The 27131-nt window shown below is 39.5% G+C and overlaps 1 protein-coding gene across 1 annotated transcript in view; it reads left to right on the top strand.

Annotated features, from left to right (window-relative positions):
- The window catches only part of CUBN (cubilin), a 151302-nt gene that overhangs the window by 119909 nt on the left and 4262 nt on the right, over positions 1–27131 (top strand). Inside the window, 9 exon segments of the mRNA XM_030010136.2 lie at positions 648–804; positions 2341–2490; positions 9605–9805; positions 12112–12241; positions 13196–13413; positions 23689–23894; positions 24758–24920; positions 25388–25596; positions 26890–27037. Coding sequence (XP_029865996.1) covers positions 648–804; positions 2341–2490; positions 9605–9805; positions 12112–12241; positions 13196–13413; positions 23689–23894; positions 24758–24920; positions 25388–25596; positions 26890–27037 — 1582 coding nt within the window.

The raw sequence follows: 27131 nt of genomic DNA, 5'->3' as shown, positions 1-27131 counted from the left end.
TATTTCTTTATTATATTTTTGTGAATGATATTATTTTGTTAACTCTCTACATGATTTGATAGTTGTCATTGAACAAGTGAATGTAACATAACAAAAAATGGGAATAATTTTTGATTAACAAGACTAGATATTAAGGATACAGATCTTCCAGTCTGATGCCTCTATATTACCCTAGCATGATAGCTTTGGTTTTTATTGACTTATGAATAATATAAGGATTGCATTTAATAATTCATTGTATACATAGATATTCATATTCACAGGGTGTATGGAGATAAGTTAGCAGAAACGAAATGGAGATAGGTAATGATGTGCACAAAATGTTTTTCTCTGTTTCCCTGAACCTGATCTATGTTGGCTTTGCTATCAGCAGGGGTCTGAGCAAATGAAGTCCAGATACCCTCCAGAGGTCCCTGGCAACCTAAGTTATTCATTGTGATTCACTCCTTGGAGAAGTGTTTTTGTCTCCACTGACTGTAGAGTGAATGGAGAGTGATTACCCCCAATTTAGATCTCTAAGATTCAGCGTGAGATGAATCCTATGCTAAGTCTATGGAAAGAACAATTGCATATGCAATTCCTGGTGGGTTCCCACAAACTACATGGGCTTTGAAAACACTAAATTGTTTCCAATCTGGGCTTGTCAGGTGTGGAGAGGAAATTATGAAGAAGCAGCAGCTTTGTTAACCACAGGATGTGGAAGTTCAGCTCCTGATCCTGTTGTTGCTCCAAACAATGTGATAACTACAGTATTTCAGTCTCAGGATGCTCCTGGGCCAGGTTTCTCTGCATCTTTCATAAGCAGTAAGTAATATTAAAGCCAGATGGCTGCTCTGTTAGTCCATTTTGGATTAGTTTGATCTGTGTGTAGAAATTCAGACATCAGTCCAACAAGGCATTGAAGCCTCTGCCCAGCTTTTGAAACCAAGAGTTTCCTTACTGAACGCAATGGAGCTACTGTGTGCTCCAGTGTTGGACTTGCCAAAGATCCTCCATGCAGCTGTAACTTTGTAGTTATTCTTAGCCACCTTTGCCTTTTCAGTGTGCCGACAAGAAATGAATAGGCTTTAAATTTTTAGAATTTGTTTCTCTGTAGTTAAACTGCTTGGAAGCTAAACCTATAATCTTAAAAAGGAAAAAGGATCTGCTCCTGTAGAGTTTTTATCTCTGTTCTTCTTTTCAAGGCACATGCTGAAACTGCGGTAATTTCTCCTGTGTATGGTGTAGCCCATGCCCTTCACATAAACTGCTCTCAGGAGAAGAAATTGCTCCTCACCACCTGCTCTGGCCTTTGCTTTGCTTTGCTTTGTTGTATTTGCATCTCGTGTAGGTCAAGTGGCATTTCTTGGGTGGGCCTCTCCATTTCTTTAACCACAGTATGTGCTTTGTGAGGGTCAAACCCACCAGAAGTGTAGGAGGCAGTGCTCAATTGCCATTGGTTGGTTGGGTTTTTTCTGTAGGATGCTGCCAAAGGAAACCACTTTCCTTTCACTGGATTCAGATTAAAACAGTGAGAAATTAAGTGCTTAGATGGAGACACTATTGAAGTATACAGAATTCTGAACTGAAATTGATTTTGTTTTTATAATGGCTGCACTAATGTTGTCAGTAACAACTAACAACCTCTTAGTGGAGACAATCACAGGCTTCATATGTCTGTTCCTAATCTTATACCGGCATCTCACTGTGCACTGCACTCTTTTAAGCCTGTGGCTTAAAATAAAGAGAAACCCCAAGGCCATGCAATCATTAGGATCAGAAGGAGCTCCATGATAATGAACAGTTCTGTGTGCTTGAGAAGTTCTGGGTGGCAAACCTTTCCTGCCTCTGGATATAGCAAAGCAACCCAGAGATTGCCCTGCAGCAGACTGCATCCTCCTGGCTGTCAGGCACGAAGGAAGAATGGTGCCACTTGGGTAACATGGGCTTTTTCAAATGAGGCTAAACTGCTGATGTCCCCCCAGTAATGCCACATCCAATTCAGCTACATTTGTATGTACTAAGGAATTTTGAAATGTGCAGGTTCCAAACCCATAAGAACGGCAGTGCTCTGTCCTTCTGTTCAGTGGGCTGAGGGGCTATGGCCTGGTCTTATCCAAGACACTCCAAGATACTGTGTGAAGCTGTAGGCAGGAAGGCCCTGTTTTTCCCAAAACCACTGCTCTGTGTATGTGTAAGACCTACTTTTGCTACCATGATACATACTACTCCCCCTGATTTTTTGACCAGCCTGTTAAGGAGAGATGAGGTCCTTGTGTACATTATTGGTTTTCTCAATGCAAAACTGGAATGATGTTATCACCTGGATTATAACTGTGTCTTATTAATTTATGTTTGCAGGATGCGGAGTAAATTTCACCAGCCCTGCAGGTCGTATCGTCTCTCCTAACTACCCTAGTCAGTATGATAACAACTTGAACTGCAGTTATATCATAGACCAGGGACCACAGTCACTGGTGATCCTAGAGTTTGAGACTTTCCACTTGGAAGGTAACTGGTACTTCATAATTTCAGTATGTACTATGAAGTGTAACTTCTTACTTGAAAACATGCAAGTCTTCTATCATGGAAAATGGTTGATGGTTTAATTTGCTGGTCCATTCTGAAAATCATTTACAGCCAAACATTTACAGAGATAGTTTCCGGGGTTCAGTTTTGTGTCACTGAAGTGTTCCAGAAGAGTGAAGCTAGATCTCACCTGTTGAATATTGTGCAGCAATGAAGTCAGGAATTTGCTGGGTGGTTGGAGTATAAAAGCGTCTGTGGCCAATTTGGTCTTTGTTCCTGCCTAACCTTTTTGATCTTAGGCCAGCTGTTTTGCTTTTCAGTGCTTCTGTTTCCTTTACTGATAAAATGGATATAAATATACTCGGGTGTTTTACAAGGATGTACAAACATATAGATGGGAAACTAGGTGAAAGACTACAGTAACTGAAAACGTGTAAAAGTTGTTACACTGTATATACCCACGAACAAAAGTCCCTCTTGAGTTTTTCAAACTTGGCAGCATTTAGCCAAGAAATAACAGGTATAATATCCTGGTCTCATTGGTGTGAATGGTAAAACTTTCCCAACTTTGATAGGACCAAATTTTTATGGGTGGAGATGTCATGATAACACAGAGGAATCAGTATGTCCAAACTACTTGGGTAGCATCACATATTTTAAGGCCATCTTAATTTGGTTCTCTTGAGGTCACCTAGACAAAGAGATTTCTGAGTGATTTGTTACTAAGCTGGGGTGTGTAATTTGAATTTTTCTTCAGACCAAACAATAAAGTCAGAAAATATGCTTCTTTTATTTTCCTTTTAAGCTTTCAAACTACTTTGAATTCAAAAGTATTATGGTCCAAACTTAATTTAGATCTGAGGCAAAGATTTTATTTGACTATGATTCTATCTATCTGAAATATTTTTTTCATATCCTAATACAAACCGCTACTTTAAGATTTTTTTTTAAATGAAATGTAAACCACAGAAATGACATAATTTCTTCATGTAGAAGATATTGTTATTCAGCAGACACACTAAACATGAGGCTGAATCAGATGATGCCAATTTTTACACCTCTGTGAGTACATTACTGGTCTGTATTCTGTCTGTGCATTCAGTTAATTTATAAATGGATTAAAGCTTTTATTATTAAGAAGGTTAAAGCAAAGAGGTGAATGATACAGACATAAAAATAAACATAGACCTAAATAACTACTAAAAATATTCTACTTCTTGCAGGCCAATTTGCTCCTTTATCGTTATAGGCTTCCTTAGGCTACACAAACTAAAAGTCCTCAGTCATATGAAAGAAAAGAACTGTGGATATGACCTAAAGGTCATCTGGTTATAAAAATGGAAATATGACACTCTCCAGCAGCTGATTATTAATATTTTTCACAAAATCTTAAAACACAACCCTGTAGCAAAGAGAAATTGCCTGGGTTTAAGTTGGAAAGAAGATTGAAACCACTATCTTGCAGACTGTCACGCAGAAGTGAAAAAGTATGCTCAGCTGTCCCACTGAATATGTTTAACACATGTGCCTAAGGGTTTCCAGCGTGAACTCCCTTAGTTCTTTTGCAAAGGCAGGACAATGTTTGACAGCATTTGTTAAAAACATTTCTAGCTATTCCATATGCAAGGAAGCATTGCACCTGCTTAGACTGTTGCTGAATATGGCCTTTAAAATTTTAACCATACTAGTACAGATGTTCTGGACTGGGTTTTTTAAGTTTAGCTACATGTCCAATTAACATAATTTACTACCTATTTGACCTCTCAAAAGAAATCCAATTGTTTTTTTCATGGTTGTTTAGTAATGAAATGAAGTATCTAAAATAATGCCTGTAAGGCATACATATCTCATTGACTTTAACTGGTTGAGATATCTTTTCCAGAAAATTAGAAGGCAGAATGTAATTGGCTATAGTGCAGTGACACATTGGTACAAAATTGAATGACTTCATGGGTTAGTCACAGACCTCTGCTGTAGAGTAGTTATGTTTTCAATTATGATGAGATGCCTATTCTGATTATAAAGAACGATTCCAAATGAGGTAGTTAACCCACAGCAGTTATACAATGTCAGTATCTGGAACCAAATGAACAAAAAATGTATATACTAAATATTAAATATGTATTAAGCACTAAATATAGCAAGTAACAGAGCAAGAAAGAACTGGAGGAAACTGTATTTGTTGATTTTGTGATCAAAATTTAATCTAAATTTGCTGCTTCCTGGTAGGTAGAAAAATTGGTTTTATCTGACTTTGAGCCCCGCAAAATAGACACCTAATTTAGATTATCATCTAGATTTATCTCCTCCTATAGTGAAGTGGAAAAGTGCTTTAAACTCAAAGCCAAATATGTTGTACAGGTGGAATGAATTGCCTTCTGAAGGCCTCCCTCACTCTCTTTACCCATTGACTATTACAGGAAGCCATAGACAATAGCTTACACAAGATACTTAAGATTTAGGCAGCAAAACATAGGCAAGATTAAACCTAGGAATGGAGATTGGCTTAGTCTCTGTGATTTCCTTACAGCCTGAAGAATGTCTCTTCCTGTGCCAAACTGAATATGGTTACGGAACCTTTCTTTTGATTTGCCTGTTTCATGAAGTTGCATTGGTTGCCACTTGCTTCTTGTAGTATCACCTGCATTGTCATGTTTGGTTATTTTATAAAGAACCAAACAAATGGGGGTGAGTTTGTTTTCTCAGCCCCACTTCTGCAACAGTGATAAATGTCTTCCATCTGTCATCCCTCCTTGGATCAAAGTTCTACACAAATCTAACATATTAGAATTAGTAGTAGACTTACTATCTAAGAAATAATTAATCACATCCATCTTTGTTCATAAGCTTTATTCAGGTGAATGTCTCTACAAATACACCTCTGACAGCTATGGTAGTGTATTATTAAATGGCTGTAATACTCTTCAAGTATGAGTATAACATCCAATAAAGTCTGAGTTCCAAATCATGGAAAATTAGGGGAAATGGATGTGGGCCTCCTGCAATATCTGCTTTTAGAATTCTGTAGTATTTATACTCTGTCCATACAAAACAACTGCATTGTGTTGATACCATGTCGACCTGAAAAATGTTTTAATAGCTTTTTTATTTCTCCTTTTTTTTTTTTTTAAACATGCAACTGTAATTTTGCAATCTGGGATAGGGTCACAGCTTCATTTTGGAGTCTTCTCTATCTGCTTTCTCAGTTGTTACTAGGCAATTCAGAAAATAGACAAGTTTTGCAACAGATTATTTTGAAAGAGTATATATATATATATGAAAGACTTGTAATTCCTTGCTTTCAAAATAGTATCTTGTGCTATGGAGCTGGTTAATATGTTGCGCAGGAGTATATATCTGTGTAATACTTCTCCTACATTAGTAATTACTAATTGTATTACCAGTATATATCTGCGTAATATTTCTCCTACATTTGCAATTATTAATTGTATTACCATTTGTACCAGAAACTACAGCTGTGAACCAAAACCTCATTGTTTTACGTTTTACAAACTTCAAGAAAAAGACAGGTTCTGCGTCAATACAAAATGAAACAGAGTCTATGGTTATAAACAGAGAGATGGAAAGAGGACATTGTTATTAGGGATCAGATAGTTAGGGGCCCAAATTTGTTCAAGGTTTTTGTGCAGGCATCATATCAAATCAACGACTTTATGGAGAATAATGAGACTGGACAGAAATTTCTGCTAAATGGAAAGCAAACAACACAAAGGTGTATTTCAAAATGCAAGGTAAGGACAACTGAAGCTCTTATCATGTGAACTTTGGAGGCAGGAGTCAATGTATCAGTGCTGAGCAGTACCAAGAAATAATAGAGTACAGATAGAAAACGAAAGGCCTTGAAAGCAAACATAGGCAGCAATTCAAAGCAAGAGGGTTATGTTCATAACATCAGGCCAAATAATTGATCCCTCCAGCAGTATTTGGAAGAAATATTGCTGAGGCTAGAGGAACAAATGGTATAGTATCCATGTTGGAAAACCCACTATTTCTCAGGTGGGAGTCATAGCTATATGGAAGAATAGGAAGGAATTTATCTTAAAAATAATAACTGGAAACACTTGACAATATTTACATCTAGCCTGGATGTGAAGACCCAGAGAGATCCAAACCATAGACACAGACCTAATGAGGGCAGGGAAAATGATGAGGCTGTAAAGAAAGAAGATGCAAGTGAAGACTTGAGAGGGGGAAAAAGCTGTCCTATTGAATGGGTTTGTTGAGAGACAGAAATAAGATTTTAGCCTGAACAGATAGAGGCCTGGAGGAGGGAAGTAGACTTATGGGGTCATCAGCATAGAGATAGTAGTTGCATCTGTCCTTGCAAACGAGATTATACAGAGCTAATGTGGAGATAAAGAGAGAAAGACAGGAGAGGAGATGTCTCATTGAATCCTCATGGATGAATTGGAAGAGAGACTACAGTAATACCAGAAGGATGAGCAAAAGCTTTTAGTAAAGAAGGTTCTAGGAAGAAAAACAGTGCTAGCTATGTGGAAAGTGCCTGTCAGCTCAAAGAGGTTGTGGGTCTGACATCCGGCTATGAAAGATCTCTGGAGACTTGTGAAAGCTGTTCCATTGTAGTCCAAGGGACAGAAATTGGTCTAGAAAAGATCTAAGATGATAGAATTAGAGGAAATAAATCACAGAGAAGAATCTCTGATGATGTGCTGAGTATGTGTAGAGGCTGGAAGTATGACATGAGGAGATAGAATAGAGGAATCTGAGGCTGGGGATTATTTATGGAATAATGCATTTAGTATGGTGAGAAATTAAGGAAAAGTGTGAACAAGAGAATGAGTTACAGGATAGAGATCAAACAACCATCAGTCCTGCCAGGATTCATGGGTCATAAATTATATCCGCCCAAACAATGAGGATTCAAAGCTAGAAATTAAGCTTTTTGCTTACAGTCCTATGTCAACCATCTTATTCTTTCCAGTGCAGCAGTTTGAAATGACTTGTGACAGGTATTGTGGACCTTTGCTTTGCTGAGAAATCCATTTCCCTTCACGCCTTTCTCCAAAGTCTTTTCAGAAAAAGACCTGAGTTGCTTTCTCAAATCTGTTCCATTCTGAAATTGCACTTGTCTCCATTTCTTTTTTATTTCCATTTCTTTTTATTTTAAAATTGATTGGTTTTTTTACTTGCATCATATTATCAAGTATTCTCATAATAGGGTAGGACATGAAGAATATTTTTAATTAATTATTTTATTAACATTGTAATCAGCTATCTGATGTGGCTGGTTGTTTTCAGCTTAGTTACTCTTATTAGAGTCAGACAAGCACCGTATTTCCCTATTGGCATAATTGTAAAGCATGTTAGAATACATTGTCTTCATTGAGAGAAGGAATTTTTAAATTAAAACTCCAGAGAGGATCTAAAATATATCTGACTGCTGGGATCACTCTGTTGTTCCTGTGAAACAGAATTATCACTCCATTCTATTTGTCATCCTGTTCAATACAAGTCATCCTGTTTCCTACAACACTAGGAAGCAGCTTGTTTTGACTGGACAATCTGCAGGAATCACTCTGCTGCCAACAGTAGTCTCAGTGTCTCTCCTGTTAAATTTAGGTAATTCCCTATTAATCCTTTGCAGTTTAAGTAACTGCCCCATTGTTGCTAACAGATTGCTAGACATGATAACTCAACCTCAATAAACATGTGACACCCCAGCTTCCATTATGCTTCTAAATGATGATGAAGAAGACAAAGAAAACATCAAGTTGTTCTATAAGCATAACAACTAATGAATTATCATTTTTCAGTAGATGTATGCTGTATTTTTCACTGACAGCGTTAATCCAGCTTTCCTGCATAGCCCATGGGGCTCCCTTCTTGCTCCCACATGATAGAAAACCTCTCTAGCTCCCACCGTAGCTCCCTTGGTGGTACCACCCTGGGTGCCACCAACCTCTCCCCATGCTTATGGCTCCCAGCTGGGCAGGGAGGTGGTGACATGGCTCTGAGCTCCCAGGGCCCCGTGGCTGGTGCTCAGCAGGTCTCTGCCCGAACTCACCGCCCTCACACTGAAAGCACAGCTTGTCCTTTGGGGACATTCCTCTGGCACTCGTAACTCAGCTACTGACCTTCATGAAACTTATATGAACTTAATACATTTGAGACCTCTCGCCTCAGTTGAATCTGGTTGCAAATGGTGAGGTCGCTAGAAAGTCAGGAAGGTAGGGCAGGGAGTCAGAGAGGATGGCTCATTCCTCCAGAAATCTAACTGCAAAGGAGAAACTAAATACCAAGGGGGAAAAATAATGGAATGCTACATTCCCCATTTCTGTGTTTCTTGGTGCTTTTGAATGGGCAGCTTTTCACTCACCCTAATATCCACACCAATTTGCCCCCTAAAGCAGATTGCTCTTGAAAATATTTGGGTTTTTTCCTATTGCTCAGTCATCTCCAAATCTCCACTGACTGCCACAGTTGCAGCATTTCACTGGCGAAATGCAAGATTAAATTTACATTTTTTTGTCTTCTGAGTCAAGCTGAAGAATGTGGGTTTAGGTACTCCAAAGTTTGAGGGAATTCAGAGAGAAAGAAGTCAGCTCTGAAACATGTTAGTATATGGACTATTTTTTCATTTTCCCAAATTCTCACTCTTAATGATTTAAAATTCCCTGCACTGAGTGCTGACTTCTACATTAGGGGAAAGAAATACTAGGCAGTTGGTTGCCTGTAACAAAAGGCACATTGCTTTGATGTGCAGAGGAGATCCATGCTTTTGTTAGGTCCTCTGATCTCCTCATAGATGGTGTTCACTCAAATATGAACTCCCACAAACTTAAGGGGCCTGGAGCCTTTTCCAGATGATAGGATGTATTGAATGAGACCGGTCTGATGTCTTATATACAAGGTGTCTTCACCTTTTTCTGCCTCAGTTTTTCTGCACTTTAAAAATTGACCTTTGCTTCCTCAGCAAGCAAATGAGATCCCAGATCCTGAAATGGAAAGTAATATAAAATTTAATTCTTATTCTGTGTGAGACCTATATACTTACAGCTCAGTATATCACATGGAAAATATGCTGCTAACACTTCTGCATTATATGTCCATGCAGCCCCAGCACTCTTGAGCAGAATTTGTCTTTATGATGGAATAAGCATCTTCAGTGGGACGAGGGTTACCCCACATCCTCTCATCACGCTCTGTGGTAATGAGCTCCCTGCCCCAGTCAGTGTCTTTGGACCTGTGCTGCTCAACTTCTACACCGACTCCCACATTGCAGGCTTTGGATTCCAGGCCAGATACAGAGCAATTGGTGAGTAGCCACTGTCCTGTGCTTTAGGCGGTGGAAATATTCCGGCTGGATAATGGTTCAGCATAGGAAATACTGTACCTCACATTGGGAATATCTTAGATGGATGTAGATGGTTCATATTCCCTCTTCACTTGCCCGGGAGAGCTCTCAGGACCCGGACACAGGACTGTTTGGTGCATGTTGTCACTGACTGATGTGTTATCTCACAGTTCTCATTTCAAGACACTACAACAGACCAAGTCAGAAACTGAAACAGTTTTCCTTTGCTGTAGAAAAGAAATGCAACCCATTTTGGCAGGTTTTTTTGTTGTTTGGGTTTTGTTTCTTTTTTTAAAATAATGTTTAAGGAGAAACATCACCAGTTTATTTAACTGAGTTAATGTAAAAGATTTTATCACATACAGGAGAATGGTCTGGTTCTCAGTTATACTAAAACTATGTTATACAACACGGGAAGCAGAACAGGATCTTTAAATGTATCCAGCTATATGCCTCCATTTGATGACCCTTTTGCAGTGCCAGGTATTAATGTAAATAAAAATTGGGATCTAGGTATACTTTTCTTTTTTAATAAATATTTTCACCAAAAATTTTTGTCATTCACGTGAGATCTCTTTTGTTTAAAAGAGTAAATATGTATTAAACAAAGAAGCTTCCAACTGAGTTTAGAATTTATATCTGCACAAATATAAATATCCCAAAAGATTAATTTTATTTTCACAATCAATTTTAGTATTTTCTAGGTTTAACTTATAGAGACAGTACTTTGATTTTTGAAAGCTATTTCATTTTCTAACTGCAGAGAGAAGTGTGAGTTCTTAACTTTGGTATTTCCCTTAATATATTCCTCATGTTCAAAGCCACAGCAAAAAGCATAAGGCTAAATTCTTTATGTAAAATGAATGGCCTGATACAGATAAAACAGAGGCAATGGCACTGAGAAATGACAATGTGCAGTTACTCATGGAAAAGACCTTCATAACTCACTCAAGTCAGTTGCTGCTATCTGACTTGTGACTTCTGACATTTGAGAAAGATGACTGCAGCCTTATTAGATTGTTGCTGTACACAAAGCAGATTCTAGCAATTAACATTCCTCTTCCCTCTAGTTGTATTGTTTGCTGGATAAAAAAAAAAGAAAAAGCCTTCCCCCTCCTATTGTAGAATAACGCTCATTCTTTATCCTCCAGCTCCTGTCCTTTATCTGCCAGTGCTCCAGGCCGCCAGCTGAGGAGCCAGGGGCTCTGCGTCCAGCAGCACCCTGTGTGGGACTGCCTTTGGTTAAGGTGCTGGCCTTGGCAATGGCATGTCCTTTAAAACATGAAAAGTTGTGTGTGGCTTTGAGCTATTTATCAACAGGACGCAGGGAAACGTTTTTTTGCCAAGTTAAGATTATAAAATAAAGGCTGAAGCTTACAATGGAGATTAGAGTTGGTTTTATAATAGTTTCTGTTCCCGCAAGCACTGAAGCTGGGAACAAACATTAGCCACATCCTGGCCTCCCCAGCATCCATGGTGTGAAACCCTGAGGAGCCAAGCAGTGTCTTTAGTTCACAGCTGCAGAGTTTAACTAGCTCCTCAGCCAGAGAGCAAGTATGCTGTCCTCCAACTCAGCCCCCCCCCCCCACTGCTGGCAAGTCCCAGCACGAGGTGAACAAGGTGAACAGTCCCCATGGTTAGTGATACCTGGCGACTCTTCTCTGCCTTTCTGCACAGAACAAATGCTACAGTAATGCCCCAGCCCAGCCGGGAGGTGGAGAGGTGATGACCTTCCATGTACAGTTATTCCAGAAAAGTCAGGGGCAGGGCTATGTGCGCAATTGTGGCTGCTTTTGTGTCAGTGCCAAACTTCGAGAGGCTTCCATGGGGCCAGGATTTGGGTGAGGGAATGTCTTTGCCTACATATCAGCCAGGTTTCTCTTGGCAAGCTAGAATGGGTGCAGAGCTACTCCAGACACACCTCACTTATGCTGCTGCATGGGACACCCACCCCATCCCACTGCTCCCTGGTCCTACTGCAGCACACTTGAAATCAGGCTCAGTCTTTTACTGCACAAACACGGAGCCATTGCCATTTGCTATGGACTAGTAACAACCTGTTACTTCGATACTGACTAGCCTTCCACTGCAGAGCACAACCTGACAGACATCTCCACATTTAACAGTTCTAGGCATGACAGTGAAGACTGCTCCTAATTTATCAAGGGCTTCTCTTTCCTTATGGCTTAACTCCTGCAAGAAATATGAGAATTAGGACCAAGCTAGTATTCAGACACTAATCACTCTTTTTTCTGTTTCCCCTACAGCTTGTGGTGGCATTTTCAATGGCTCTGTTGGTGTTATCAGCAGTCCAACCCATTCAGTTCTTGATTATCACAACAACATGAACTGCTCATACTACATCACAGTTGGATATGGCAAAGTAGTGGCGCTCAAGTATGTAATCCAAGTTCAGCTTGTCATCAAGGGGACAGAGGGGTCTCTGATTCCACTTAAAGGCAGCAATTATTGACAATTTTCTCTCTGTCTTTCCTTTTCCAAGGGGAAAGCTGAACTAAAATGAGAAATGGCTACTGAAGCCACCTTTACCAACCTCAGGCTCCCTTACATCTTCCTCTGTAACTTGTTATGTGCAAAACATCACCACAATTTTAAATTCCCGCTTTGGTTACCAAGAGGACTAAGAAATTGTAAAAATGCAGCTCATGCTTTTAGTTAAATGCTGTCAGCCTTTGATGAGTTATGAGACTCCTGTGAGTTGATATAAGAAAAAAAAGAATTCTTTTAGAATTAGAATTTAGAATTGGAATCACTTTACAGCCCAAGTAATAATACCCACCCAGAAAGAGTATACTTCTGAGTGGGTGCTGTCTTGCCTAAAAGAGGGATATGGCTGCCGCAAAACCTTGCCAGTGAGAAATTAAAAGATGGACACATTCTTCTGTAACATATATGCTGATTGTGAATTAAGAGAACACTTCCCAACTAAGCGGAAGACCCAGCTGGTTTGCACTCTGAGCTTGCATTTTATACGCCCCTCATGTGCCCAAGGAAATTGCAGGCTGAGCAATTTGCGGAAGTGAGAGAGGGTATGTTTGCACAGGGGAGGTCTGCTGCTTCACAGAAAGCTGAGGTGTGCTGACAGTTTGCCTTGCAAGTGGCCCAGCAGGTGAGGGTCACTATTTCTTTGAGGTTGATTGGCTGGAGTGTTTTGCCATGCAGTTAATAGTTCTGCTTGCTTGTGCCTTAAAAGAAATGTTTTGTGGTATCTGTCTGTGTATGGCTTTGGCTATTGCTATTACTTGGACCTTTCCTTAAGCACTAAAAACACACATAACACAGGAATAGAAATGAGAGTGTGATACCTAAAGCTCCATGTGTATTTTACAGATTCAACAGCTTCCAGCTTGAAATATCTCCCTCCTGCTACAAAGATTATGTGGCTGTATATGATGGCTCAGACACCCATGCTCCTCTCCTTGGGAAATTCTGTGGCTCAGAACTGCCTCCGAATATTAAGAGCTCCAGTAATAACTTGTTCCTGGTGTTTAACACTGACTTCTTTGGAGCAGGCAGGGGATGGAAAGCATCTTTCAGGGAGACCTTAGGTAAGACTATTATCAGACTCGTAACCCCAAGAATCTGCTGGTAAGTAATTTCCTTTGGTGAGGAGTGGTTACGGTCTCACTCACTAGGGGTGCTGGAAGCAGGAAAATGTTTCTGATTTTGTCAAAATTGAGTGAACTAAGGTAAATACTAGGCTTATGGAATCCCTGCATTCCAGCTCTGATTCTGAACAGATTCCTTTTATTCTTTGCTAATCTTTCCCTGCCTCTCTGAAAGGCACAGGCATTTCTTGGGTGACTGAAGGCTTAGCGGCACGCAAAGGCCTCTCTTTTGGAGGAAATCTGGCAATACCTGAGAACTCTTTCATTTGTAGTCAAAGGTTGGTGGTGCCCTAAAGATGCCTCCTTTCCATCCATCCTCCATTTCCATTTTCTTGCAGTTCACCGCTCAGCTTTTTAAAAACTAAAGTGTTAAGACTAGTTAAGACTGGCGTTCCCCCCAGGTACCATTGTGCTGATCTCTGCTGATTTTGTGGATCAGTCTGGTTAACTGGCCGTAACATAAATGGGATCATAGTGAGAAGGCACTGGATGTTAAATGTTTTGATGGACACAAGAGTCAGGGGCAAAACTTGATTATTGCCTTAAAAAAGGGTTTAAGCCCAGTAGTCTATTTTTAAGCTCAAGGTGTAAAAGGAATTTTTTACCTTCTTGTAACATCTGAATTGTTTAGAGATGATAAGCAACAAATTATTACATGTAAATTGATTTCATGTCATTGCTACTAGTTTCCCGGGTAATTAACTCAATGGTTTTTGTGATCTAGAAAGAAGTAATTGTCTAGTTTACAAAGCTGGTACTCAGACAGTTCAGAATGAAAGGCCTTTGTGGCAGAACAAACATAGCCTTCTGCTGAGTCATTGAATCCCCTCCCAACCCCTAGCCAGGGACTTTCTCATTTGATAGAGTCTGAGAAAGTACTTACAGATAAGGAAAATAACTGGTTCTACAGGCTTTGCCAAGAAAAACATTCCCACAGAACCTCATGGTCATCACTATTATTAACTCTTCCTTTGCTTCACTCCAAGTAATTGCTACAAGAATCTTTAAGACCACTTTTGTGGACTGTTATTTCAAGTAACATAATGTTTCTTCACATGTTGCTGTCTTGAAAGCATTAGGTATCTGTTGTCAGAGATCCCCCGCAGCAGGGTTCATGTTTCCAGGGTGAGATCATCAGGAACTCCCCAAGCTCTTGCTCTTCTTGTTGGCATATAGTCAATTTTTTTTAGCCACTGACTTTAGATTTATTTGTGCAACTTGCCAGAGATTCTGCTTAAGCACACAACAGAACACAAGCCAAGCTCTTCAAGTCAGTACCATGCCTGATAATTTCCTAGAGTGAGGAGAAGCCTTTTATGAATAAACTTTGACATCTATTAGGCTAAGTTTTGGAGGCACATTTCTGCACATCCCAAGGAAAGGGAGGTTGTCATGTTGCAGGAGTTACTGAGGAGCAATGGATTTGCAAGTTGGAAAAGATGGCCATGCAGAGATGTGGGTTGTGTGATGAAGAGCCCATGGTGGTGAGATGCTTAATGGTAGGTCTTCTTTCTCCACTGTGGGAAGCAAGCCACAAGGACTAAACCACACAGTCCTTAGGAAGGATCCTGACAGCCCCATGCTAGTACAAAATGGCCAAAAAGTAGAAAAGTATATTATAAAAGGAAAACATGAGTCACGTTCCTATAAACATTCCCAGTTTGACTTGTCTAAAAAATAGAGCCAGGAAAATCTGTGACACATCTTTGTACGATGAGGTCTGAGATTCTGCTTCAAATGGAAGAGAATAAAACCATGAAGATCTAAAAGCTTGTTATTCTAAATGGTGCTTTAGAAAAGCTCCCTCATGTCTGTCAAAAGATAAACCTCATGTGGTTTTGTAAGAGTACAAATGCAATCAGATGACAATTAATAATGATAAATCTCTTATAAGGAAGATGGTATCTGTAGAGAAACAAGAAGCCTCATTCTCTGTTGGATGGCAATGAGCGCATTATTCTGTAGTTACCCTAGGGAAGCACAACTGAAAACGTAATTATTGCTCTTTATTTAATGTTGTGAGTGACCCTGATTATGTATCGGAAAGAAGCAAGCAGAAACAGTACACTGGTTTGTAGCAAACTAAACTATTTCTTTTCCTCACAAGCTCTTACAATTTCTTTCCTGATCAGGCTTCTCTCAGGGGTACAGCCAAAATCCAGCTTTATCTATTCTTTCTCTCTTGTGAATTTTATTAGTAGGGAGTCCATCTGATAACCATTGTGGTGGGAGGAAAGAGAGAAGATGAAGTAGGAAACTCACAGAAGCCTACCAAGACTGACAGTAACCAGGCATTCCAAGAGTTAAACACTGAAATTTCTGTAGAAAAACATGCTCTGTTTTAATTAAAACAATTTGTTTGCATCACTGATCCTGTACCCACTAGAATATTGAATGTTCCCCCACTAGTCAGAAAAGGGAGACTAACAGGAAGTATGAAATAGTATTAATTTGGCAGTACAGCAACATCTCACCTTTTTTGTCAAATGTCTTTTCTTTCACCTTGCTACTCCACACGCTGTGCAATAAAATGTTAAGTGCACATTTCACAACCAGCATTCTTTGTCACAACCGACTCAGTGATGTGGTGCATTTGAGGCAGGGGAACATATGGCCCTTATTGGTGGAGTTTGGTGGGTTTATAATTTCACTATCTCTGCTGCTAAGTTTGGCACTTACTGGCCTTATCTTTGGAATCACTGGAGGTGCTCTCAGGCTGAGCTGGTGAACTGGGGTGACTGGAAGATCCCAGCCTGCTGCAAGTGTTAGATTTGTGGAAAGACAGACGACTCTTACTTTAGTAACCACTGACCTTTTTTCTGCCTTTGTTTTCAGTCTGTAAAATGAGATTATACCTCCCTTCCACAGTGAGCGTGTGTTCCTCTAGGCAATAATAAAAGGATGAGAAGAGATAAATCAATACCAGCTTAAGGCATTTGGTTACATGAGATCTCTGTGAAGGAACGAAAGCTAAGATCTCTCCCCAAAGAATAAGGTCTGCGTGTACTGAGCTTGTGACTCGGCCAAAGATCTCCTGATTATCTCTCCAGCTCTAAGGGGAGACCTGAGCTTTTCTGCTGACCCTGGCTTGCAGTGACGGACCCTGCACATACCTCTGCCATTCCTGCTGTGATAGCAGGCACTTTGTACTTTGGTGATAAATGGAGCTTCTGTCTATTCCCATCCAGCAGTGGGGTGACCCTCTCACCCCAATTTATGATCCCTCTGAGGCTTATGATACAAAGGCTGAGAAGATATATAAGGGTTTGGGGTTTTTTCTTGTTTTTAAAGAGTCAGCAACCCCTGTTGGGAGATGTAGCTGTGACCTTATTAACAGCACATCATTTCTCCTTGGCAGCTCTCTGTGCTCGCGTACATAGCTCCATTGTCTCAGTAATGAAAAACATATCACATTCTAAACCATTGGAGAAGGATCTAGGGGTTTTCTGAAAGGCAGGTCTGCTCATGGGGGCTGTCTGAGGAAGCCATATGAATTTACAAGAAGCGAAGTGTTACACATGGTTAGATAAGTGGGTTGGGTCAGAAAGCTCTTCCTGAGCTTTCTTCACACAATACAGGCAAAACCAAAATGGAGTTGGGACACTGGGGAAGGTAGGATGGAGGAAGGCAGGAAGATTTCCTGCTTTTTCTCTACAGCTCTAAATGCTGCTTGACTTCAAGCTGTAGCCAGCTCTTTCCCCTCCCCTTTTTTATACTATCTCTTGTGAGCATGCAGGAGAAATTCACATTTATACTTTGTGAAAGAGCAGTATGGTGTACTGCACTAATCCAATGTCATCCCTTGTTTGCATTACCTTGGGCTTATGAACTCATGGGCTGTGATTCCACTGCGCTAGGGACTGCACAGGCAGAATAAAGCAACAATCTGCTGTCACAAAGAGATTTTGATTTAAACACAGGATGAGGAAAACCAGATGGATATAGACAGGCAAGAAGAATAGGGTGGCAACAATGAGAAAACTAATGTTGTAGGCTCTAAGGCAGAAGAAATGCCTCCAAAACCTTTGGCAACCATTAGGCTGTTGGAATGTGAAGTCCTCAAACACCCTGTCCTTTGCATTGTCCTGAGTTTTCCCAGTTTTTCCCTCAAGGATCCCTCTGTCTTTTTATTTGAATGAACATTTCTATTGAATGAATATTAATCATTTTACACAGGAAAAAAAAAAAATTAAGCGAGTAGAGTTTAGAAGAAAAATAGCTGGAAAAAGGAATCTTCTCTGATATCCCAGAAAAATGCATTAATAGGTAATTGACATAAATAATCTAGTAGGCATATAATAGAAATAGATGATAATCTATATGCTTTTCTTCCTGACAAAATGGTCTGTAACTTACCTGATAAATCACCCGGAGGTATCTTGTCTTCCCTTATTCTATTAGCTGGGTATTGAATTACTTGTTTCCTGTTTGGAATACAGTACACTAAGTGTCTATCACTAATGGATTTACTGTTATGCTCTCCCCTAATGAAATTAAAGTGTACTATTAAAAAATGGATCCAGTAGAATTTTCACAGCATTTTTATGCTATTTTATTTTATCAACAAAAAAATTTGCTTACTATAGTTCTAAGTCCACTTCTGCCCTGCAAACTGAAAGCTTGGCTCACTCTGTATTCAGTTCCTAGGTACAGATTTTCAGCAGTGCTCAGCATGTGCAGTTGCTGCGGAGTTTTTTGGGGTTGTTCAGAATTGCTGAACTCCCCCCACCCCCCCCAGTTCTGAATGGGCAATATAAGGTGTAAAATATTGGTTTGGTTATTCTATTGCATATGTCAGGGTTAGGTGTTCTTTTGTGAGTCATTTCTAAATTCTTATACCACCAGAAGTAATTCATTGCACTGATTTATGTAAATAATGTTAGCACCTGCTGTAGGTGGCACCAGGCACCTGTACTGACAACAGCAGTTATGGACTGTTAGGTGGGAAAGGACTCAGCACAGCTGAATCTCAGCTTTCCTGCAAATTTTCCTCCCTCCAACAAAAACAAATCTTAGAAGAATGTGTCCTTGACTGCGGCCTGTGAATGCTGTTAGATCTTCTCATGCCTTTGGAAAAGCAGCAGTGCCTGGCAGAGATATCACAGCCCATTAGGACCAGTTTCCAGGAGTGTATCTCAAGATACGCAACCTGGACTTAGAGCCTGGTACTGCAGAGGGTCTAACTGAGAAGCAAATTGCTTGAAACTCACAAGACTTCTTGCAAAAATTTCTTAGGGCTTTTGGTTCACACAATTTTTTACCAAATATATTACACGTTAATATTACACACTTCAGATTCATTACACTGTCATAGCTTAACTATGATTAGCTTAATCTATTAAAATAATGAATAAGTCGTGGCTAATAATATCTTTTCTTGATCTTATTATAGTCTATGAAAATAAGAACATCTATAACAAGCTCAGAATATATGTTCATAAGTCACAATCCCTGGACTGTTTCCAAATGTATTTTTGGGCTAAAAATTTTGGGCTTGAAATCTGACTAAATTTAGAAAGCACTTGCAGTGTTGAAATACATCTCTTCAATATCTCTGAAAAGAATACCACTGTTGAGCTAAGGGATAGTCTACAAATGCCTCTCAGAAATGTCAGTTATTTAATGTCTGTGACATTTCTTGTCCCAAAGCATAATAAATAGAAGTGGTTTGCATACTCAAACTGGATAGACAGAAAAAGAGGTAGACTTTTAAATATGAAATTTCTGACTGATCTGAAAAAATGAGGTGAAAAATAATTTTCATACACAGTGATTAAACATTGTAGGTGACTAAACAGTTAAAAGCCAATGGGGTACTGAGATTAAAGGCACTTCCCACAACTGTGGGCAAACTCTGCTGGCATAAGTTGTCTTAGCTTCACTAAAGTCAATGACTGCTTCAGCTGAAAATCTGTACTCCGGTGCATGCAAACAAAGGGTGAGGAGACATTTCTGATTCGTATCACAAGAGAGATCTGCAAAGGCCTGGGTGGCTGTGATGCCAACAAGTATGCTAATGCAGTATTAGAAAGTATTAGAATGAGGCCAGACTGCATGTCTGCCCTTGGTCTCCCAGACAAGCATCGAGGAGATGGATAGGATGGTACATACATGACAGTTTTGCAGAACTAGGGCAGGCTTGGCAAAGACCATGTCTGGACTGTCATATTTGGGATCAGCCAAGAGTCTAAAAACTTAAGAATATGAACTTCATCTGATTGCATTTATGAAATCCTGCTAAAGCAGGAGACTGGGGACTTGCAGTCCTAAATGTCACTGCTGGAACCATTGCCAGGCCATCAAACCAGTCAGAAACCCTTTCTGTGTAAAGACTAGGCTGAGGACGAAAAAGAGTCCTGTGCTTTCAGAAGTCTCCTCCTGAAACATTGCTGGCACTGTGGTCAGGGCTGCCACTTCTGCCAGGGTCCTGCTTCCACACGAAGTCTCAATGTCTGTACAGTGATTGCCAAACATGGGAACAGCTCAGCTCAGCTTGCGAAGGTTTACCAACCTTCAGTATCAGCCATGAGACGAAGCGCAACAGTACAATTCCTCCCTCCAGCCCTATATCCTTCTGAGCCATGATCCAAACAAGCTATAGGCTAATAATTACAGCCACAATTAGACCAGCCATTCCTCTGCACTGGAAATAAGACCAATCAGGAAAGAAGCATTAGTCTTGGCAGAGTTAATCCTTGCTTATTCTGATTTTTAGTTCAGATCAGAGAGTAGCTTAGAGTTCCCAGGCATGCTTCTAGGTGAGACCAAACGTGAGTCAGAAATCTGGAAGAGGATTTTCATCACTGTTCAGGCAGAACTAGAACAGTTCTTTGAACTTTGCTGCCTTCTGGTAGATGTTTGTTGTGCTCATTTAGCAAGGGAAGGGCAGCAAAATTAGATCATTGTGTTTTGAAATGTCATTGGTTTAGTTGTTTCTGATAGATTTAAAACTACTCAGTAGGCTCCTTTTCATTGCATCCATACCCATATAAATGAATCTTACCCCTGGCTGTGCTTCAAAGGCAGGCAGCCTCAAAGATTCATCTTCATCTTCATACCCTATCTAGAGGATGTAACTCTTAACAGAGAAACATGTGCTTGCTCTCTGCTGTAATTATTTTTATTCGCCACAGGGGATCTGCAATTCTTTCTTTTCTGAATGGTCCTTCAGCCTTTTAGTTTCGTTAATGCTTCCCACCAAAAGCAATTAGTGATGACAGTGTGTGCCCTAGTTATTCTCATAATTTGTATTCTCTGGCAAGCTGTTTATGAGAGGGACAAGATTGCAATCTGATTTATGATGACCTTATGATTTTTATTTTAAATAAGAAACCAGAGACTGAAAAACACAGTAAGCCATGTAGTCAGTCCATCTGCTCATATGCAAATTGTTCTGTAAGGTACATTTCTTATTCTTTTTATCAAGTTTACCTTTTAATATCTAACAGTCTATTCTACAAATTAACAGACATCTCAGTTCCAGATTTTGCCTAAATTTTGGCTACAATTTTTTCCGGCTGTGTTAGCCAGTGATAAGTATCATTCCATCAATGATCACCAGCAGGCCAGATGGCTACTATTTGGCCTTCTCTTCAGAAATGGTGCTGTTTTTTAAAACGATGAGTTGTGTCCTGGCTAAAATGCAGTGCAATAGTTTTTCTCTTAGTGTCAGTTCCCTCGTGTTAAGCACTTAGTTCTTCATTTACTTGTGGGTGTTCCCTAGATCTACACAACTTCACTATTCTGTAACTTTTAGTGGCTACAATCAGATGATCAGTACTGAAAAGCACCAAGTTGGATAGATTTTTCAACAAGGGCTGCTCTTTATTTGACTTGATGCAGTGCTACTTGATATCTGGTTGGCTTCCAGTCTAGCCATAATGTACTGTCCTGTAAGCAGCTGACTCAACCCTGGCTGAGAGGGCTAAGCATTGTGAAAACTGATGATGAAATCTCATCTTTATTAACTGTAAATCATACTTTTAGTTATTTATCTCCCTTAGATACTCTTACTGGCTATACTAGCTAGAATTAATTTTCTCATGATGAGGATTTGGCCTATTTCTCTCTCTGTCAGGTCCATTTTATGTGCTGTACAAACATAGCTTACCCACATCTGTATTTTTTGTCATCTGAGCTGTCTTTATAGCTGCACAGCTAGCAGTGAAGTGCACCATTGCAAAGGTCCGGACATTTGATATCCAAAAAAAGGACAGTCCAATAGCACTGACAGCCTTCCTGTTGCATGGCTCTGTGGCAATTCCCTGACTCCTGTTGCAATGATCTGACTGGCATCTCTGCAACTCTAACATTAAAAAGGGTGAAGGGGAGCTTTGTAAGGTGTCTGACCCGTATATCACTCCAGATTCAATATTGCAGGGCTGGACGGTTGGACTATGATCTATGCCTAATGATTATATGCTTAATGTTATGTTTAGTAGATGGTGTCCAAAATGCCGAGCAGGAAACAGCCCCAACAAGATTGTTTCAGGGGGACTGAATAAATCATGCAGAAGGGTGAACCCAGAGAAAAATATAGTGAAACTGCACTCTTAGGGCCCAGGCACCCTCTTGTCTGACATTTCCCTCCTTCCTAGACTGTTTGTAAGAACGTGATTTACTGCTCGCATTTTCCCCACTGTTGTTGTCGGCTTCTGCAGTGGTGTTCGAATGAATGCTAACACTTTTCCAAGTTTCCGACTTCATTAACAGCCCACAAAACTGGACTAGAATCTATTAATTCCTGACTTTTTTGCTTTGTAATAAGTTTCTTCTGTTCATTTTTAGCTATAGCAAAAGCTTAAATCTCATGTTGTTAAGATTTTGGTTTTAAGCAAACTTCTTTTTAGGGTGGGGTTTTTCTGGCTTTGGTTAGTGGAGCAGGATGACATTTAGCCTTAGTCACTCTGGTTTAACCATTACAGTCTTGCAAGACAGGGTTCTCTCCAGTCCTGCGTTACTGATGCAATCCTGATACTTGGATGCTGATTTTTCACCAGAGTGATCTTTTGTAATACTGTAGCTCAAGTAGGGTGCAGTTTTATATGCCTGGAAATATATCAGTGTGTCAAGGTTAAGTCACTGTATGTCAGCCAGACAGGCATATTTTACACATGCAGATGAAGTTCTGAAACTCCATTCATGTTGCTTAGCCACAGCTGTAGCTTCGTTTATTATCTAATTCTCCTAAAATTATTTGCTGTGGGAGACAACAGGCTCCTTGCAGTTACCACTTTGCTCTGTGCAGTTTACAAAAACTTTTTCTCAGACTCAAAAGCAAGAGTATGAACCATACTCAATTTGAATTCCTGAGTTAAATAAGAGGCCAGGAGACCTCACAGAGACTGGGGAAGGAAGCATAAAGTAAATAAATTGATCAGATTTACTAGCCCAGTCCAACCTCTGGAAATCAAACTACAGGGAAAAGAAAAAAGATAAGTAAAAAACCAGTCCCTTCAGATGGTCTGTATTTTTTGCTTGTTTGTAATTAGATGCAATAAAAGGGTTCTGATCTTCTAATAACTGCTTTTGTCCAAAAGTAATTTCTTTCAATGTGACTGAAAACATTATAGGGTTTGAATTTTCACAGCATGTAAGTACAGTAAGGGACTTAGCTCTGTCTGGAGATCCAAATGAAAAGCAGCCTGCTTTTCAGAGGGGTTTTAAGTTCCCACCAAGCAAAACGCTTCCAGGAGTAAGTCCCTTTTAGGTAGATTCCTGAATATGAGTCTGGGTCCCAGCGTCAGGCTGCCAAATTCAATCCCCCAGAACGAGGTCATATTGCCAAAATGAGCAACTTAATTTTTAACCAGATTTTCAAAGTCAACAACCCAGTGCCCCCTACTGTCCAAATATTCTTACCAGCAGGTAAGAATTACATTAAAAGGCCTTCTAACCACCATTCTTCTGTTTAATTTCTGTCCCGTCTTCTTACAGTCCCTTTTAAAAAATCTGTTGCTACATTTTCAAAATGGATACTTATTTTACATTCAAGAGAAGACATGAGCCTTTCTTAATTCACTCTACCAAATCTAATTGTGATTTGTATCTATCTAATGCTATTTGTGTTGAAGCCTTTTAATCATTCAGATATTCCTTGTAAGACAGGACAGTAAAATTCTGTAGCACAGAAAAAAGCTGCTGGCTTGCATTAAAGAGTTGAAGATTAAATAAATGCCAGGAATTGCTTTTGAAAAGCTTCTGCTTCTTCAACAGGACCTCAGAACGGCTGTGGTGGTTACTTGACAAATTCAGCTTATACATTTGGCTCTCCAGTCTCCAATGTGACCAGAAGATATGAGAAAAATCTGGACTGTGTATGGATCATAACTGCACCTGTAAACAAACTGGTCAACCTCACCTTCAATTCATTCGTGCTTGAAGCACAGTCTGCTCAGACTTGCCGATACGATTACGTCAAAGTAAGACAGCTGTGTATTTTAACATGAAAATATCAGTGAGATACAATCCACTATCGTCTCCATGAGGCTAAAATTTAATTAATAGAAAATGGTCTTATGAAGAAATTAAAGTGCTTAATATAATTAAAACTTTTTTCATTGGGTTAGATTACTACTCCAGATGACATCTTGCCTTTTTGGAAACCAGTAAGAGTTTTAACATTGTTATGGGGACACACTTTTGGTCTTAGACTGCCTATATAAAAGAGTATTTATTTCACAGAATAGAAACAAAACAAAACTTAAGCACTTTGAAAGTAAACTTGCAGATTCATTATCATACACAATTACTTGAAAGGACTTTAATTTACAAAATTTTGAATAAATAAGTCTTGATGCTCAATGCTCACCTGTGAAAGCCATTTTCTTGGAGAAGAGCATACGAAACGTAGGCTAGCAGAATGCTGCTAAACAAGATCCACCAACTACTGTTATAGATCCTGTTGAGCATTAGAGATGCTCAGTGAAACGGAATTAATTTTACATTTTGGTGAATAAAATCAATCTTTCTCACTGAAAAGCGCTTTGAGATTACATATAAAAAAAGAAATCAGAATGCCAAATTAAAATAGAATAAATTTTTGATACATTTGCTGAGACGGGACCAGAATGCTCCATAATGAGATTTACACTGTCCAACAGAATTAGTTAATATGGCAGTGAATAATTACAGTCATCAAGAACATCCTGTTAAAGCACAAGAGCACGTACTGTGCTTTCAAGTAAAAGAAATTGTGATGTCAGGAGGGGCCAGAGAATTTTATTCTATTTATTTGTTTGTTGCACCTGAACTATTAGTGGCTTATATACATTTCTTCTTTCAGCTTTATGATGGCAATAATGAAAATGCCAATTTAGCCGGCACATTCTGTGGATCTACAGTGCCAGCTCCTTTTCTTTCTACCCATAATTCCTTGACTGTGAAATTTATCACAGACAATTCTGTGGAAAGGGAGGGTTTCAATGCTACCTACGCCACAGTGGATCGTAAGTATACATATATATGTATACATGTATATTGTTGTGACTTTTTTGTGGAAATACATGCTTAAATAATAAATAATCAAAATTTGTTCTAGATATAGGGGTCAGGAAGGGGCAAAGAGTCCTTAGCACAGCATCTATAAGCAAGCTAAAAGCAGCACTGCTAGACTCTAGTGCAATTCTGTTTGGTCTTGGCTGGTTGTGGGATGGCTGTCAGTCTGGAGTGCAAAACAGGAACACTCACAGATTGTTAACAAATATGCTGATATTATAGGGAACAAACATTTATTTGAGTTTTATAACATACATTGACACAGCATTAGCATGTGTTTTACTTAAGGGTTTTTTTCTTCTAGAGACTCACAGGTAAATACAAAAGTATATTGTCCAGTGTAATTTTGCTCAATAAATATTCTTTGTCACTTGGAAAGGTTTCCACTCTATGATGCATTTATTACTGTTTTACACAGGACCGTGTGGAGGAATATATAATGCAACTTCTACATCCCTGACTGCCACATCTCCTAACTTCCCAAATGAATACCCACCATTTACTCTCTGTACTTGGGTCATTGATGCCCCCCCGCATCAGCAAGTCAGGGTGGTGATTGAGGCCTTCCACCTCCATTCTGGCCAGGACTGCTCTCGGAACTACCTAGAGCTCCAGGATTCACCAACAGTAAGAAATTTACAGATGATACCATTCCCCATTCACATTCAGCTCCCTTCACTCTTTGTAAAGAGAGAAGAAACTCACCATTTGGTAATAAATTAATTGATGATTCTATGTGAGGGGCATATCCAAAGCATTATGCACTGTGCCCCACTTAAGGTGTGCTAACTAATTGGTTCACAGACCTCATGGAAGCACGCTATACACACATTGAATTAGACCTGGTAAGTGTTACACAATTTTTCACAGTTGCACCAAGTAACAGAGCTGCCAAACTTAACACCCAGAAAATACTGCCCAACAGCAAGTTTTCATAACTAATTGTACTTCCTCGCATCCAGGAACCGTATTAAAAATGAATATTCATAAGAAGAGGGTTTGTAAAAAGCACCGGAAAAAAAAAATCTTGTTTATGATGTCCCTTGTTTTATATTATTCTAAACCTTCTTTCATTGTTTCTTATTTTGGCATGAAAATACGTGTTAGATTTGGTTTGTTTCTTACAATAATTGAGAGAAGATATAATAAACAATATATAACAAATAAAATGTTGAGACATTATTAAGTGATTTCCATGAGAACTTTAAAATGCATTGCATAACTGGTATAGAAAGTGTTGAGAGATTTATTGTCCTTGTTTGGGCTGGGATAGAGTTAATTTTCTTCCTAGTAGCTAGTATGGAGTTATGTTTTGGGTTCAGTATGAGAAGAATGTTTATCGATAACACACTGATGTTTTCAGCTGTTGCTAAGTAGTGTTTAGACTAAGAAGTCACCAATTTTTCAGCTTCTCATGCCCAGCCAGCAAGAAGGCTGGAGGGGCACAAGAAGTTGGGAGGGGACACAGCCAGGGCAGCTGACCCAAACTGGCCAAGGGGATATTCCATACCATGTGACGTCATGCCCAGCATATAAACTGGGGGGAGTTCGCCTGGGGGGATTGCTGCTCAGGAACTAACTGGGCATCGGTTGGCAAGTGGTGAGCAATTGCATTGTGCATCGCTTGTTTTGTATATTCCAATCCTTTTATTAGTATTGTCATTTTATTATTGTTATTATTATCATTATTAGTTTCTTCCTTTCTGTTCTATTAAACTGTTCTTATCTCAACCCATGAGTTTTACCTTTTTCCTCCTGGTTCTCTCCCCCATCCCACTGGGTGGGGGGGAAATGAGTGAGCGGCTGCGTGATGCTTAGTTGCTGGTTGGGGTTAAATCACGACATTTATTCACCTCAAGTTCAGTAAGTAGAAAACCGAATTATATCATTAAGTAACTTGTGACATGTATTGAATTCCAGCACAGCCAAGGATCGGTCCATAGATTCTGTGGCACTGAAACTTCTCCAGTCCCTGAATTTTATTCTTACGCTCGCACAGCCATTGTGACTTTCAAATCAGATGAATATATGATTAATAATGGAGTCAGATTTACCTATCAAGCTACAGGTAAGCTTGAAGAAATGTCTAAAAAATCTACCTACCATTCTCTTTTTTTATTGCATACAGTGAGAAGCAATACAGAGATCTGAAACACTTACAT

This window comes from Aquila chrysaetos, chromosome 3 (assembly GCF_900496995.4).
Source record: "Aquila chrysaetos chrysaetos chromosome 3, bAquChr1.4, whole genome shotgun sequence".
Lineage (NCBI taxonomy): Eukaryota > Metazoa > Chordata > Aves > Accipitriformes > Accipitridae > Aquila > Aquila chrysaetos.
The sequence above is the reverse complement of the archived record's forward strand: the minus strand, read 5'-3'. Positions and strand labels throughout refer to the sequence as shown.